The sequence below is a fragment of the Alexandromys fortis genome, unplaced genomic scaffold (assembly GCF_014885135.2).
Source record: "Alexandromys fortis isolate MF-2015 unplaced genomic scaffold, M_Fortis_MF-2015_v1.1 scaffold_85, whole genome shotgun sequence".
Lineage (NCBI taxonomy): Eukaryota > Metazoa > Chordata > Mammalia > Rodentia > Cricetidae > Alexandromys > Alexandromys fortis.
In genome coordinates this window covers 49,839-64,108 of record NW_026067975.1, presented here as the reverse complement: position 1 = coordinate 64,108, position 14,270 = coordinate 49,839, and the positions used below count along the sequence as shown (strand labels likewise).

At 42.3% G+C, this 14,270-nt stretch overlaps 1 protein-coding gene across 1 annotated transcript; it reads left to right on the top strand.

Annotated features, from left to right (window-relative positions):
- The first annotated feature begins 3,870 nt into the window (after positions 1-3,870).
- On the top strand, positions 3,871-5,931 carry LOC126510675 (proline-rich protein 23A3-like). Its single transcript, XM_050157348.1, has one exon. It carries the CDS (start codon positions 3,871-3,873, stop codon positions 4,645-4,647), a length of 777 nt encoding a protein of 258 aa, XP_050013305.1. The 3' UTR covers positions 4,648-5,931.
- Positions 5,932-14,270: the final 8,339 nt, after the last annotated feature.

Below are 14,270 nucleotides of genomic sequence, written 5' to 3'. Positions count from 1 at the left end.
CTTGCTTCCTCTGTGTCTGGCTGGTAACTCATGCTGCCTTTCCTCTTCCCAGAATTCTCTTAGTCTGGCCACCCTGCCTACACTTCCTGCCTGCCTACTGGTCAATCAGCATTTTATTAAACTAATACAAGTGACAGATCTTTACAGTATACAAAAGCACTATCCTACAGCATTTCCTCCTTTTTTCAAGATTAGAACTCTTAATCTAATCTCCTTTGTTTAGCTTTTTTCCTGACCATTATCAATAACAACTTGTAAACAAAACGCTAAACAAAAACAAACACTCATAATTCATTTTTATGGAATGTGAATGTAGTTTTCTAGGCTACTTCCTGCTAACTGGGGGCACTGATAATCCTATGGGGACCAAAAGAAAATTCAGGATTATCTGATTGGAGTATTCTGTGAGGCTGGATCATCTCAGTCAGCCATCTTGAAGCTGTTCTGGATGTAGAACTCAGAGGAAACTGCAACAGGGGTCCTCTGAAATGTTGAATCATTTGGGCCATCCACTCCTATCAGAGATTTTTTTCAAGGGGTCTTCTTTGATTAAACTTTAGTTTCCATAACCCAGAATGAATCCATAGCCTCTCCTTTCCTGTGGAAACAAAAGCAAAACCTCTTTCCCAAAGTAACATATTTTTAAGATATTTTTAAAACATATAGGTTGATTTAATTCAGCAGCATTTATAATCAAATATCTTTTAACAGCTGTTGTTCCTTCCTCAGCAGTCAAAAAATTGAAAGACAACAACAGACAGTATCCAAATTCTCTGTGTATTTTCCATCTTTATATGGCTTTTTCTTTTACTCTGTTTATTTTTATTTTTTAATTTTTGTTTTTGTTTTTTTTTTTTTTTTTTTTTGAGACAGAGTTTCTCTGTGTATCTTTGGCTGTCCTGGAACTGACTCTGTAGACCAGGCTGGCCTCAAACTCACAGATATCTGCCTGCCTCTGCCTCCTAAGTACTGGGATTAAAAGTGTGTGCCACTACACCCAACTACTCTATTTCTTTTTCTTTAAAGGGATTTCTCTATCCTTTTTCTTTTCTCTCCCAAGCCTAGGTATATTTTTAAATACTGCAAACTATTTAAAGGTTTTTTTCATCTGAATCTATCTTTACTGTATATTTATATCTTTTTCTGACCACATGAGTCTTTAATCTGCTAAGCAATAAGGCTAAAATTAAAGCTATAGCTTTGGTGGGCTGGCTCCACCCTCATTGCTTAGTTTCTTGGGAGTCTAGCTTCACGGCAGAGGTACTGGCGGAAGCCACATTTATTGCCACACTCTGTGGAGTTACTAGGTCCATACCACCACCAAGAAGCATGCTGCTAGCAGCTCATAAACACCATTTCAGTGTTTGGTAGCAGGGATTCTTGAAAGAGTTGCAAGGTTTTTGTTGCTAACACTGAGTCAGGATGCCTTTTTTGTGTTGTTTTGTTTTGTTTTTATTTTTCAAGATTGGTTTCTCTATAGCTTTGGAGCCTGTCCTGGAACTAACTCTTGTAGACCAGGCTGGCCTTGAACTCAGAGATCCTCCTGTCTCTGCCTCCCAAGTGAGGGGATTACGGGCCTTGGCACTATGACCAACGTCTTTAGGCACTTTAAAGAGGAGGATAAAAGCAGGTAGGATGAAGAACATCTGATTGAAAACCAAGCACAACCATGTAGATACTCCGCTACGAAAACACCTAGAAGCCTGCTTCCTAATGGCTCAAACATCCCTTTAGGGAGTAGTACTTCTTACTACTGTTCTCTAAGCATTTGCTTAGAGGAACAAGGCTGGCAAGAGCAAGTGAGAAAGGCCAGTTAAAAATCTTTCAGTAAATCCCAAATCCCTAATAAGCATTCGCCACACTCCAGAAACATTGCAAACCACCCTACAACCACTCTGTACAGCAGGATGGTGCTGTCCATGTTAACATGAGAGGAAATGGTGTCCCAGAAGTGGTGAAATGCCCAGTATCACCCAGTTAGAAACTGGTAGAGGAGGGGAAACCAAGATCCATGCTAACTCATTTCTGTCCCAGTCAGAAGATCACATCCCAGATTTTTCACCAAGTTAAGGTCGTGAGACCAAGCAAACAACAGACATAAGGTGCCACCATCTCAGCCCTGAGACTAGGCCCGGATGCTGCCTGACTCTGTGCTAATTCATCTCCCTACACCTTGACACTTACTGGCCTGTCTTCAGTAGCACCCTATTCAGGAACACTCTGCCGCTTGCAAGTTTTGACCCGTCAAGTGTCACAGACAGATCTCTCCAGGACCCAAACCCAAGCCTCACTCCATCCCTGCCCTTGGCCTGGCGCTCAGCCTAGGTCACCTAATGAGCCAGACTGCAGCTTCCAGAAACATTCCATCTCACTCCCGGGAAGGCACCTCTGGATCTGTGGGTTCCTACCAGAGCCTTTCAAATCCTCCAGGAGCCAGAACTGGCCTCCCCCAGCATTGTCTTGTCCCAGGCCGCTATTCCTTGGGAAAATTTTCAGCCTCATGGGCAGATACACCGGAAACCCAGCAGGAAGCGAATATCCAGACTGAAGGCCAGCATGCCCTGACTGGCTCAGCACCCAGGCCAGACTTTTAAAATCCCCTCATAGCACTAATGTCAAAGAGATGCGCAAGAGGATTCCAGTAGTATCACGGACATCCACAGGTTTAAATGTTCCTCGGAAAGGGCCTGACTTAGGTGGAAAATGGAAATTATTCCATCTCTGAGGAGGAAGCAGGAGGAACTTCAGTTCAAGTCACTGAACTTAAGTTTAAGTCCAACCAAAAAAAAAAAAAAGGAGAGAGGATTCAAGCAGGATAAATTTTATATAGCCCTTAATAAATGAACAAGATGTTCTATTAGAATAATTACCTCTGGGCTGAGGAATCACATAGCTAAAAGATAGGCATAAGTAGAACTATTTTTCTTGTCGTCAATTGGTATTTAAATACATACACTACTCATTCTTAAAATCAGTGATGTCTATTTTACCGGTATCATTCCGCCACCTCGACAATCCAAACACGCCTTGACTTAAAGCCGCAGCTTAGATCAGTGTACTGGCGCAGTATCAACTTCCGCAAGGCTTGAAATGCCGAACCTCGTTCAGCTCGATCCCGAATCCTAGAAAAGTTTTTAACACAATTGGCATTGCTTTACAACAGTTTATATACTAGACAAAAAAACCAGATATACATTATTCGTCAGACTTAGGATTTAAATCCAATTAAGTAAGCTTGTATTTTAACTGACAGCGTAATGCTTACAAGACTGGCTCGCATAATAAAGAAAGCAACTTTAATCACAAAACATGTTAATTTATATTCTCTTTAACCATCCATGGAGGATGATTGATGGTCATTTAAAAACTGGACAGAAGCTGACCAATGCACACAAAACTCCCGACACTATAGGTCAAGAGTAGAATAGGGTACTTCTATTTTGAAGGCTGAAATCCAGGCTTACACGGGGCGTCCTTACATAACATTCCGCTCGCGAGACTTGAGCAGTGATGGCTTACTGCTATAATCTGGCTATAGCATACAAGGCCCACAATCCAAAGCGTGGGCGAGGGCCTACAAACCAAATGGCTGCTTATGGAGTGCTAAGAACGGAATACCACACACTGACCTACAAACTACAGCCATAGCCATTGGTCAGATCGACAGTGCTGGGCGGAGCCAGGAAAAGGCGGAGCCTATCATGACGTTTCCCTATTTTCCCGCGCATCCCTTGAAATAGAATTGACGCCTGGGGTATATCCGGCCGGACGTGAGGAAAGCTCAGCACTCCACGGCCAGAACAACAGCCGCCCGGTTGCACGTCTTTGAACTGCAATCCACGCCTCTGCAAGCCCAACATCGTCACCAACATGCTGGGAGTACCACCGCACAGCCCCAGCGCCGACCCCGAACCCTACTGGACACCACAGCCACAAGGACCCAGGCCTGCCAAGCGCCGCCGCCTCCACGAGCCCCAGGAGCCACTCAGCCTGGAAGAGCCCGCAGGGTCCTCCAGAGATGCATCGACCTCTATGGTGATCCTGGCCACCGGCAGTGCCCTGCAGCTGCAGCTGGATGGCGTCGAACTGCTGCTGGAACTGGAAGCCACCTCGGTCCTGGAAGTGGAGCTCCCTGAACACACCATCATCCTGGTGCCCGAGGGCCTCCAGGCTTCAGACCATCTTGGACAGCCTGGGTTCTTCTCCGCCAGCCCGCAGGGGGGCGCTGGCCTGGAAATGCCAGAGGAGGACCTGCTAGTCCTCCAGCTGGTACCCTCCTGTGAGTTCATTCTAGAAATTTCCTACCAAGAGGAATCCTATGATGAGGATGAGGACTCTGGCTCCCTGTCACCCTGGATGGATTCTCCAGCTGGTCAGGCAAGTGAGCACTTTTCCTCCACCAACAGGATGCCCAGTCCTTGGCCTCAGGGCCACATCCCAGAACCATATCCTTCAGGGCCTTCCCCTAATGCAGAGCCATATTCTCCAAGGTCTGTCTGGGACCAGGACAGCTACCTGCTGGGACCCTTCCCCAGCTCACCCTTGCAGCCTCTGCCTCCATCTCCTCCTCCAAGGCCCCAAGAGCAGCGCCCTCCATCCTCTCCGAGGTCCCCATGCAAGGCCAGGAAGAGACTGTTCTGTGAATGAACTGCCCTCCACCAATCCTGATGCCCCTCAAATGAGAGATTGGCTCCCAGCACCATCGTGAGTGCCTCTGCACAGCCTACAAGGTTAGAAGGGCACTCTTGTTTATGAATTGGGCAGAATATTGGATTGTTGGTTGCTAGAATGTCTGGAAGGAAGATCATCGCCTCCAGATCACGTGCTGGTTGACACTTGCCTGCATTTGCTCTTTGACTTGACTGCTTCCTTAGACTTTTTCTATACAGAAGTCACCCTCGGGCAGCTCCAGCAGTGCAGTCCTGATCTGCCTGCCTCTGCCGTTTGTGCTGGGATTAAAGGCGTGTGTGCCACCTCTACCCAGCTCATGTTATTTTTTTTTTAAACAAATGGGGCTTTTGATTGTCGTGGGGGTTGTTTGGGGGTTTATTTTGATTTTGCTTTAGGAAGAGTTGGTTTTACCTTTTCTTTCAACAAGAAATAAGTCTTTTCATCTCATTTTGTATATTTTTAATCTAGTTCTCCAGCTCCCAGGGTCACAATTTGAATGTTACAATAATTTGTTATAAGACTATTTTGTTAGAATAATTAGAAGATCTCAAATTTATGTTTTTCATTGTAACTTGAGTATAGATATGTCTTATGTTGATTTGATATCCAACAAAATTTATTAATTTCTTTAGTAATCTTATGTACCTTCTTTTGGAGGTTTGATAAAAACAATATCTCTACTGAGAAATTAGAGACCTTTGACATATCTAAAACATTTATTTTTCCTTAACATTTACTATGAAATTATTAAGTAAAATTGAAGTGTTTTTGTTAGGGACTTTCCTATGATATAGAATGCAATTACTTAAATTTTATAAGAGAATGTTAATGTTTCTGTATATAGTTGTTAGATAGTCTTTGTCCTGTTGAAGATGTTACTTTATAATGTTTCAGATCATAAAATAGTGAGATTCTTTGGTTTTGGTTTTGGTTAAGTACTAAGACTTTGTCAAAATGTTGGATTAAAAATTTAATAAAATTGTTTTTCAAAAACTTGTGTATTAGAGTACCTTCATGTATGAGCTATGTTAAGCCCTGAGTCTTTGGCAAACACACAAAAACACAGTTAGAAAACACATGAGACCGGGGTTGGGGCTAAGGAGATTGTAACACTTAGGTTCAGATACTTGAGCAGAGATGGTTAGCAGCAGAAATGATGGAAGAATTGTCTTATGGTGTCACATGGTAACATTTAAGAAGTTTTTGTTTTGAGCATGGTGTTCCATGGTGTCTTTTCCATTAGTCCATGCTGACAGAACACACGACGACTCAGGAAGGCCCTCTGCACCCCTGCTAGTCCATAGCATTTCCTATGACTGTCATTATACTCTGAGAATATTTTTTTGGGAGGTTAGAGAGAGTTTGAATGGCTGATTGGTAGGGTTGGTTTTTTGAGAAAGGATCTCCCTATATAGTCCAGAGTGTCTTGAAACTCACCATGTAAGAGATCACCCCCGGGTGAAACCAACAGGAATCCACCTGCCTCTGCTTCCCAAGTGATGGGATTACAGGTGTATGCCACCAAGTCTGGCCTCATTGTATACTTTCGTGAATGAATTTAGTATAATTTTTTTTTTTTCGAGAAAGGGTTTCTCTGTGTATCTCTGGCTGTCCTGGAATTCCCTCTGAAGACTAGGCTGACCTCAAGCTCACAAAGATCTTCCTGCCTCCTGAGTGCTGGAATTAAAGGTTTGAGCCACCAATGCCCTAATTTTTAATTTTTTTTATTTTTGAGACAGGGTCTTATTGATTACCTCTGGGTATTCTTGGAACTCGTTTTGTAGAATAGCCTGGCCACCTTTGCCTCCTGAGTACTGGGATTAAAGTTGTGTGCCTTTACTACTACCTAGCTTGTTGTTTGTTTATTATTCAGACCACTCATAACTAATATTAAAATGTACATAAGAAAATAACATACATGTACATGTTTATGTATTTTGTATGCATGTATATACAAAGCACTATGTTACATATATGTACATAAACACACACATATCACATTTAAGCCTGAATGCCTCTTTTCCAGAAGAGGGCACTGGATTTCCTGCAATCAGAGTTAAAAACCGTTTGAACTGCCATCTGGGTGCGGGGAATTAAACTAAGATCCTCTATAATAGCAAACAGTGTTCTAACTACTGGCCCATTCCAAAACTGATTCATATTTTGTTATGAAATAAGTCAATACTCATAAAGCAGATATCAACATAAAGCTAATGGTAACATATCTACATAAAGTTACTTTGGGAACATCAACAATTAGATTTTAAATATTCCAAGCTCGTTGCCAGTTTCTTTACTCATTTTTCTATTCTTGCACCTCACTCCTTCTTTATATCCTCCTTAATTCTTTTTATTTTTTTATATAAAACACACATTTATGTATTTGCTTTGCTTGTGTGTGCACGCTAGTGCCCTGCCACCATGTGGATGTCAGAGGTTAACAGGACTCTGTTCTCTTCTATTCTGTGGGTCCCAGCACTTGAACTCAGGATGTCAGGTCTGGCCACGATCACCTTTACCCATTGATCCATCCCACTGGCCCCTCGTTTGTCTTCTTTCTAGACTACAATGTTCAGTTTTATATACCTAGGCTTTCCTTGTGTAGCCCAGGCTTGCCTCAGACTTGAAATTCTTCTGCTGGAGCTTCACAAGGGCTAAGATGATTGGCGTGAGCCACCACCTCTGAGAAGCACAGAACAGCCTCAGGAATTCTTTCTTCCATGGCCTATGTGGTAAGTCTTAGCTTATGTCTGGAAATGTTTCATTGACACCTACTAACTTGTGCTGTTTTCGCTGGGTTTGGGATTCTGAAATCACATCTATTTTCTCTCATTACGTCAAGTTACTGTTCTTTCCTGCTGTTCTCTGATGGATGTAAGAAGTCTCCTGGGTAAACAGGGAAGGGCATAATGGGAAGTAATGGGGGATGGGAACAAAGGGATGGGGATGGTCCGTTTATGGGAACGACAGAGAGGGAGAGCAATGAAAGACATATCCTGATAGAAAAGGCCATTATGGGGTTAGGGAGAAACCTGTGCCAGAAAAACTTCCAGTAACCCACAAAGATGACTTCATTTAATACTCCTAGCAACAGTGGAGATGGTGCCTGCACTGGCCTTCTTCTGTAATCAGATTGGTGACTACCCTAATTGCCACCATAGAGCTTTCATCCAGTAACTGATGGAAGCAGATGCAAAGATCTATAGCACAGCTTGGGCCGAACAGAAAGAAGAGGATGATGATATAGGCAAGCAGAGTCAAAATCACGATGGGCAACCCCACAGAGACAGATGACCTGAGCCTTTGGGAGCTCATTGACTCTAGAATGACAACTATGGTGCCTGCATGGGACTGACCTAGGTTCTCTGCATGTGGGTCACATTTGTTTTTTGTTTGGTTTGTTTCTGGTTTTTCAAGACAGGGTTTTTCTGTGGCTTTAAAGCCTGTCCTGGAACTAGCTCTGTAGACCAGGCTGGTCTCAACTCCCAGAGATCCGCCTGCCTCTGCCTCCCGAGTGCTGGGATTAAAGGCGTGTGCCACCACCACCAGTCTGTGGGTTTCATTTGTATATATTGGTCTGTTTGTGGGGTTCCTAGCAGTGGAACCAGGATCTGTCCCTGGTACATCAGCTGACTTTTTAGAACCCATTCTCTATGGTAGGTGCCTTTCTCAGCCTTGAAGCAGTGGGGAAGAGCTTGTTCCTGCCTCAACCTGATAAGGCAGGCCTTGATGATTCCCTCACTGGAGGAATTATTCTTTCTGAGAAGTGGGTGGGCACAGGGAGGAGAGAAAAGAAGGGAAACTGGGTGGCATATAAAATAAGTAAAAAGTTTAAAATTATACAAATAAAATATGAATTTTATCAACTTGAAAAAAGTCTGTTTGTACTGCTATGTAATTAATCTGCTCACTTTAGTTTCACATGGATGTGGTTAGACATAGAAATCTGTCATTTGGGGGCTGAGAGATGGCTCAGAGGTTGAGAGCACTGACTATTCTTTCAGATGTCCTGAGTTCAATTCCCAGCAACCACATGGTGGCTCACAACCATTTGTAATAAGATCTGGTGTCCTCTTCTGGCCTGCAGGTAGATGCTGTACATATAATTAATAAATAAATCAAAGAAAAAGAAATCTGTCATTTGGGACTCAGTGAACCACATCTTTGGGTTACTTCCTGCTTCAAGTCTCAATATATGAAATATCTCACTGGGCTGGGGATGTATCTCAGGAATATGAATCTCGAGTCTCTATACAAAAGAGAAGAATAAAAATTGCTCTCTTAGGCCACTGGACCTCTCTCCAATCTCTGCAAGAGGAAAATGGTGTCCTGCTCCATGACGTGTTCCCCGGTGTCTCTGTTATATTTCCATAGCCTTGATTGTAACGTGTTTCTCTCTTACAGTTAGCTGATGCCTCATCCTTTTCAAAATTCTGCTTGTTTTTCTTAGAAGACAGTATTCCCTTGACTGGTGCCTTGTTCATTTCAGAACGTCTAACTAAATGTTCTTTAAACTCAACTTGCTCTGGGACTGGAGAGATGGGTTAGTGATTAAGAGCACTGGCTGCTCTTCCACAGGACCCAGGTCCAATTCATAGCACCCACATAACATCTCACTATCTCTAACTGCAATTCCAAGGGATCCAAAGCTTTCTTCTGGCCTCCTTGGGCACTAGGCATTCATGTGGTACAGAAAGACCAATACAGTTAAAGCAATGCCCATTATATGTACTTGTGTGTGTATGTATGTGTATTTATATATGTGTGTGTATATTACATAACTTTTTTCACAATTTTAGTCAACATTACCTAAATTTTCTGCCTCTTGGGCGTTATGTGTTTCTATAAAAAATTTTTAAGCATTGTTGTTTTGTATCTATTAGCTTAATGACTACATTTTCTCAGGCATAAATATCCCAAAATATTTGGTAGGATCAATACAGGTAGAAAGGGTAATTGAATCATATCTTTAATCCCAGCACTTGGGAAACAGAGGCAGGCAGATCTCTGAGTCCAATGCAAACCTACTCTACTTAGCAGGTTCCAGAATAATGAGAACTACACAGATGAGAACCTGTCTAAAATGATATGTGTGCTATTATTTCTACATTAAATATTGGTAGCTTTGTCCAGCACCTTTGCTATAGTAAAGGACTGCACGGATACACGATAGTTCAAATAATTCATGCATTTTCTAGTATCACAGTTTTTTTTTCTGTAAACCTTGGTCCCTTGACTGAAAATATTCTTCTAGCTCTGTGATACACTCACGAGATGTTAAAAGAGAAAATCCCACTTTGCATGTGGACTTGTACAACTAAGTGTATACCAGAATGGACATAGTAGCCGACACTTGTAATCCCAGCATTCAGGCAGCTGGGGGAGAGGGGAACAATTGTAAATCTCGGACAGCCTGAACCATAGAGGGAGACACTATCTCAAAAAATAATGTCTTCCTCAATAAATTTCAAAACCAGAATATTCAATGTCCTTTTCCTTTACTCAAGGAGGATGGTTATATCCCTAGAGTGTTAAATGGTATTCCATCAACTTTTCCCAGATCCTTGAACAAGGCATAAAAGATTCTAAGGTCCCCTTGTGATCAGGTCCTCATGAACTGTGTAAATGGTCTCTAACTGTGTTCAAACACTGAGATGTGGTAGACAGGTATTAAGAAGAGACACAAAACTTTCAAAAGATACTGCAATTCTGACAAATCACAATTGTATTGCTGATATTTTAATTGTATACAAAGTAGCAGGTTTCCTTGTGGTATTTTAGAGCATAGTTGGGGTTTACCTTCTCCCATTGCCTCCTCTCACTCATCTCTCTGTCCCGCCCCCATCTTGGTATAAATGCCCCCAAGTACTCTCAACTATCCCCTTCCATTTCCACATCCCATTTGTTCTGTGACCCTCCCACCTTTCTTATCAAGTCTTTTATTTCTCCTCCCGTGGGTCCTTTCTTGTTCGCTGACCTCTATACACCTTACTTCCATTTAAATAAACATATAAAATTCAAAGCTAAGATCGCCATATGATAAGAAACACTGGGCTCCTGCTTATAAGCCTAGGTTATCTTACTTAATATGTATATTTTGTCAGTTTTCTGAATTTTCTTCACATTTTGTAACTTCAGTTTTCTTTATGGCTGAATAAAATCCCACCTTATGCAGAAACCACATTTTCACCTCCATCCACCACTTAGTGGGCAGGGTCATGGTGTCTCCGCTGTCAAGTTGATGAGGCCTAGCGATCCCTGGGGAATGCAGTTCTGAGCATGTCCTGGGAGACTACCTTGATCACATTCACTGAGATGGAAAGACGTGCCCACTGTAGGTGGCACCATTTCCTAGGCTGGAGTCCTAATCCACAGGGAAGGAGAAAGTGCTCTGAGCACCAGCATCCCTGCTCTCTTCTCTCTGACTGGATGCAGGGTGAGCCGCAGCTCCCAGCACCAGTGGCCTCTACAGTCTCACCGGATATAAGGTGGCCTTGAACTCTTGAGCCAAAATCAGCTCTTTCTCCCTGAAGTTCTTTCATCCCGGTATTTCAACACAGCCAAGGAAAAGTAAAGACAACTCAGTTGATTCGATTTCCTGGCTATTAGGAATAGATCTGCCGTAAACATGGATATGCAAGTGGAGGTAGCTATTATTTAGAGTATGGCCTACATGGCCACAGAAAATACTTCCTGCTCTGTGGCATAAAGGCCAATGCCCAATTAGTCTGGACTCCTTGCTAAAAATAATAGAAAGTAGTTGGGTAGTGCAGACAATGAGTGCAATTCACTTTGGCCTTCAAAATGCCTATTTCTGAATTAAGTCCTTACTCAGTTAACTGAGATTCTTTCTAGAAGTAACCAAGTGGCCATGTGGATGCATGAGATTGCAGTGACTACTCATGGACTTGAACTCTCAAGGAAGTAGGAAAGAGAGGACCTGATGATATTGTTAATGAAAAGATGCCACAAAAAAACCTTCATGAACCTGTTATTTGTTTGTTTATTTTTATTTTTCGAGAAAGGGTTTCTCTGTAGTTTTGGAGCCTGCCTTGAGCTCACTCTATAGAACAGGCAGTCTTTAAACTTTCAGAGATTGGCCTCTCTGTCTCTTGCGTGGTGGGACGAAATGTGTGTGCCACCACCGCGCAGCTGTGATAGAACTTTTATATTTAAGAGACTGAGTTGGGCATTTAGAAGGGGTGCTCAGAGAATAAGCTGTCTGAAATTGTGATTAAGGAAGAATTCCAAGTGGGGACAATAACAGAGTCAACAGCTAATGAAGTAGGAAAAAGCACTAAATTGATGAGAGGAGCCAAGCCTTAGGCTGAGTCCTGTGAGCACCTCTGACCAGCTACGAGGCAGGCTGAGGCCAAAGAATCACAGGTGCAAGGCCAACATGTTCTACAGAGGAATTTCAACCCAGGTCTGGTAATTTACCTAGACTTTGTCTCAAAATAAAAAAACTTTGAAAGAAAGAACTGAGAAGATAGTCCAGCCGGGCAATGAAAACAAACAGAGCTGGCAAAGATGGAAACTGGGAAATACATTAAAGTGAGGGCAAAGGGCTTAGAGGTGGGGCTAGATGCTCAACCAGCTGCCTAGAATGCAAAAGGCTCAGGGTTGGATCCCTAATTGAAGAAGGAAAGGGGGAAGAAAAGGAAGAAGAGAAGGAGGAGAAAGAAGGAAGAAGGTGGGGGAGACATTGCATGTTAATTCAGAAGGCACGCAAAGTACCAGTGAGCTTCTCACAGGAGGTTATCAGACAGAAATGATGTGTCTTTGATTTAATTTAAAGTACATGTCTGCATCATATTCCCACAGTAACTAAACTAGAAATTAAACACTAGGTGTTTTGGGGGTTGAAAAGTGTAGTTTTTAACACTGCTACAGTTGTAGATGGAGATATACTGTGGCTGTAGAACACTCACCTAGGCTGCAATAAGCACTGTGTAAAAGACCCAGCACAATGGAAACCGGAGAGGGCAGGGCATCCCTGTGCTCAGGTCAGTTTGGGGAGAGGATCAGAAGTACAAGGTAATCCTCCTCCACAGACCACATTGGATCATGGTTAAATTATGTTTCACAATATAATTAATTAATAATAGAATGTCGAACATATATTTAGAATACTAAATTTTTTATTTTTAGTGCTTCAAATTTGTTCTGATGTTTTGGAGCCTGAGCTAGAGCTAGCTATTGTAGACCAGGCTGGCCTCAAGCTCACAGAGATCCACCTGCCTCTGCCTGTCAGGTGCTAGGATTAAAAGTATGTGCCATCATTGACAGCTTAATATTGTTTCAATATTTAATGCTCTCAATGATACCTCTGCTTTCTTTCTTCTGATTGTTGTTTTAAGAACAGTCTTTCTATGGATTCCTGGAAATCACTATGTAATCCAGGCCTATCTCAAACCTGAAGAAATATTCTTGTCTCTAAGAGAATTTATGGGGTGTCCGACAGCAAGCCTCCTCCCTCTCTCTCCCTCCCTCTTTCTCTCTCTGTTATTGTTTATTTGTTGAGACATGTTTCTCTGTGTAGCCATGGCTGTCCGGAAACTGTGTAGTACAAGGCCAACCTCAAACTCACAGAGATTCGCCTGCCTCTGCCTCTTTAGAAGTGAGATTAAAAGCATTAGGTGCCAATGCTAACTTTCAGACTTTTTCCTGAGGGGGAGGGTTAAATTTATTTATCTCTCCAGCTCTCTTTATCTTTCCTTTACTATGCCTTATCCTTTTTTCTTTTTACAGGGACTCATTCGCCTGAGACTGACCTCTAGGCTGGAATTGCTGCTTCTCCCTCCCTGGGGGCAGGTTCTAGGTGACCATGCATCACACTGTGCCTATCTTTAACAATTTTATGACAGCCCTTAATCTTAAGAAAATCTTTACCTGAATGTTTCACATTAGTATTGAAAGGTCCTTTTCACAGAGATGGAAAACACCTGTGCAGTTCACAAACCACAGGGCGGGAGATGTGTTCCAAGACATGCTTAGCATGCATGCACAAAGTCTCGGGTTTGATCAACAGCAGGCTGCAACTCGAGTGTGGTGGTACCATCATGAAACTCAAGCATTCAGTAAATTTTTCTCCCTCATATATTCTTTCAGTTTTTTTTTTATAAAAAAAAAAAAGAACAATAGGGCTGGCTGGATGGACCAGTGGTTAAGACCACTGGCTGCTCTTCCAGAGGACCCGGGTGCAATTCCCAGCACCCACATGGCAGATCACAACTGTCTTAAAAACCAGTTCCAAGGAATCCAACACTCTCACACCGAAAAATGTATACATAAAAAATAATAAATAACATATAATTTAAAAAGAATATATCTATTTTTTTTTAGTGTGCGTGGATGTTTTCCCTGCATGTTTGTCTGTACACCATCTACTTGCATGTTGCCAGTGTAGTTCAGAAGAGGTATCAGAACCCTGGAACTGGAAATAAACAAGAGGCCATTTGGGTGCTTGGAAATGAACCCAGGTTTTGTGGAAGAATACCACATGCTCTTAACCACTGAGCCAGCATTCTAACACACGCTTGTGGTTTTTGTTCTTGTTTTTTTTTTTTTGTTGTTTGTTTTTTGTTTTTTTTTTTTTT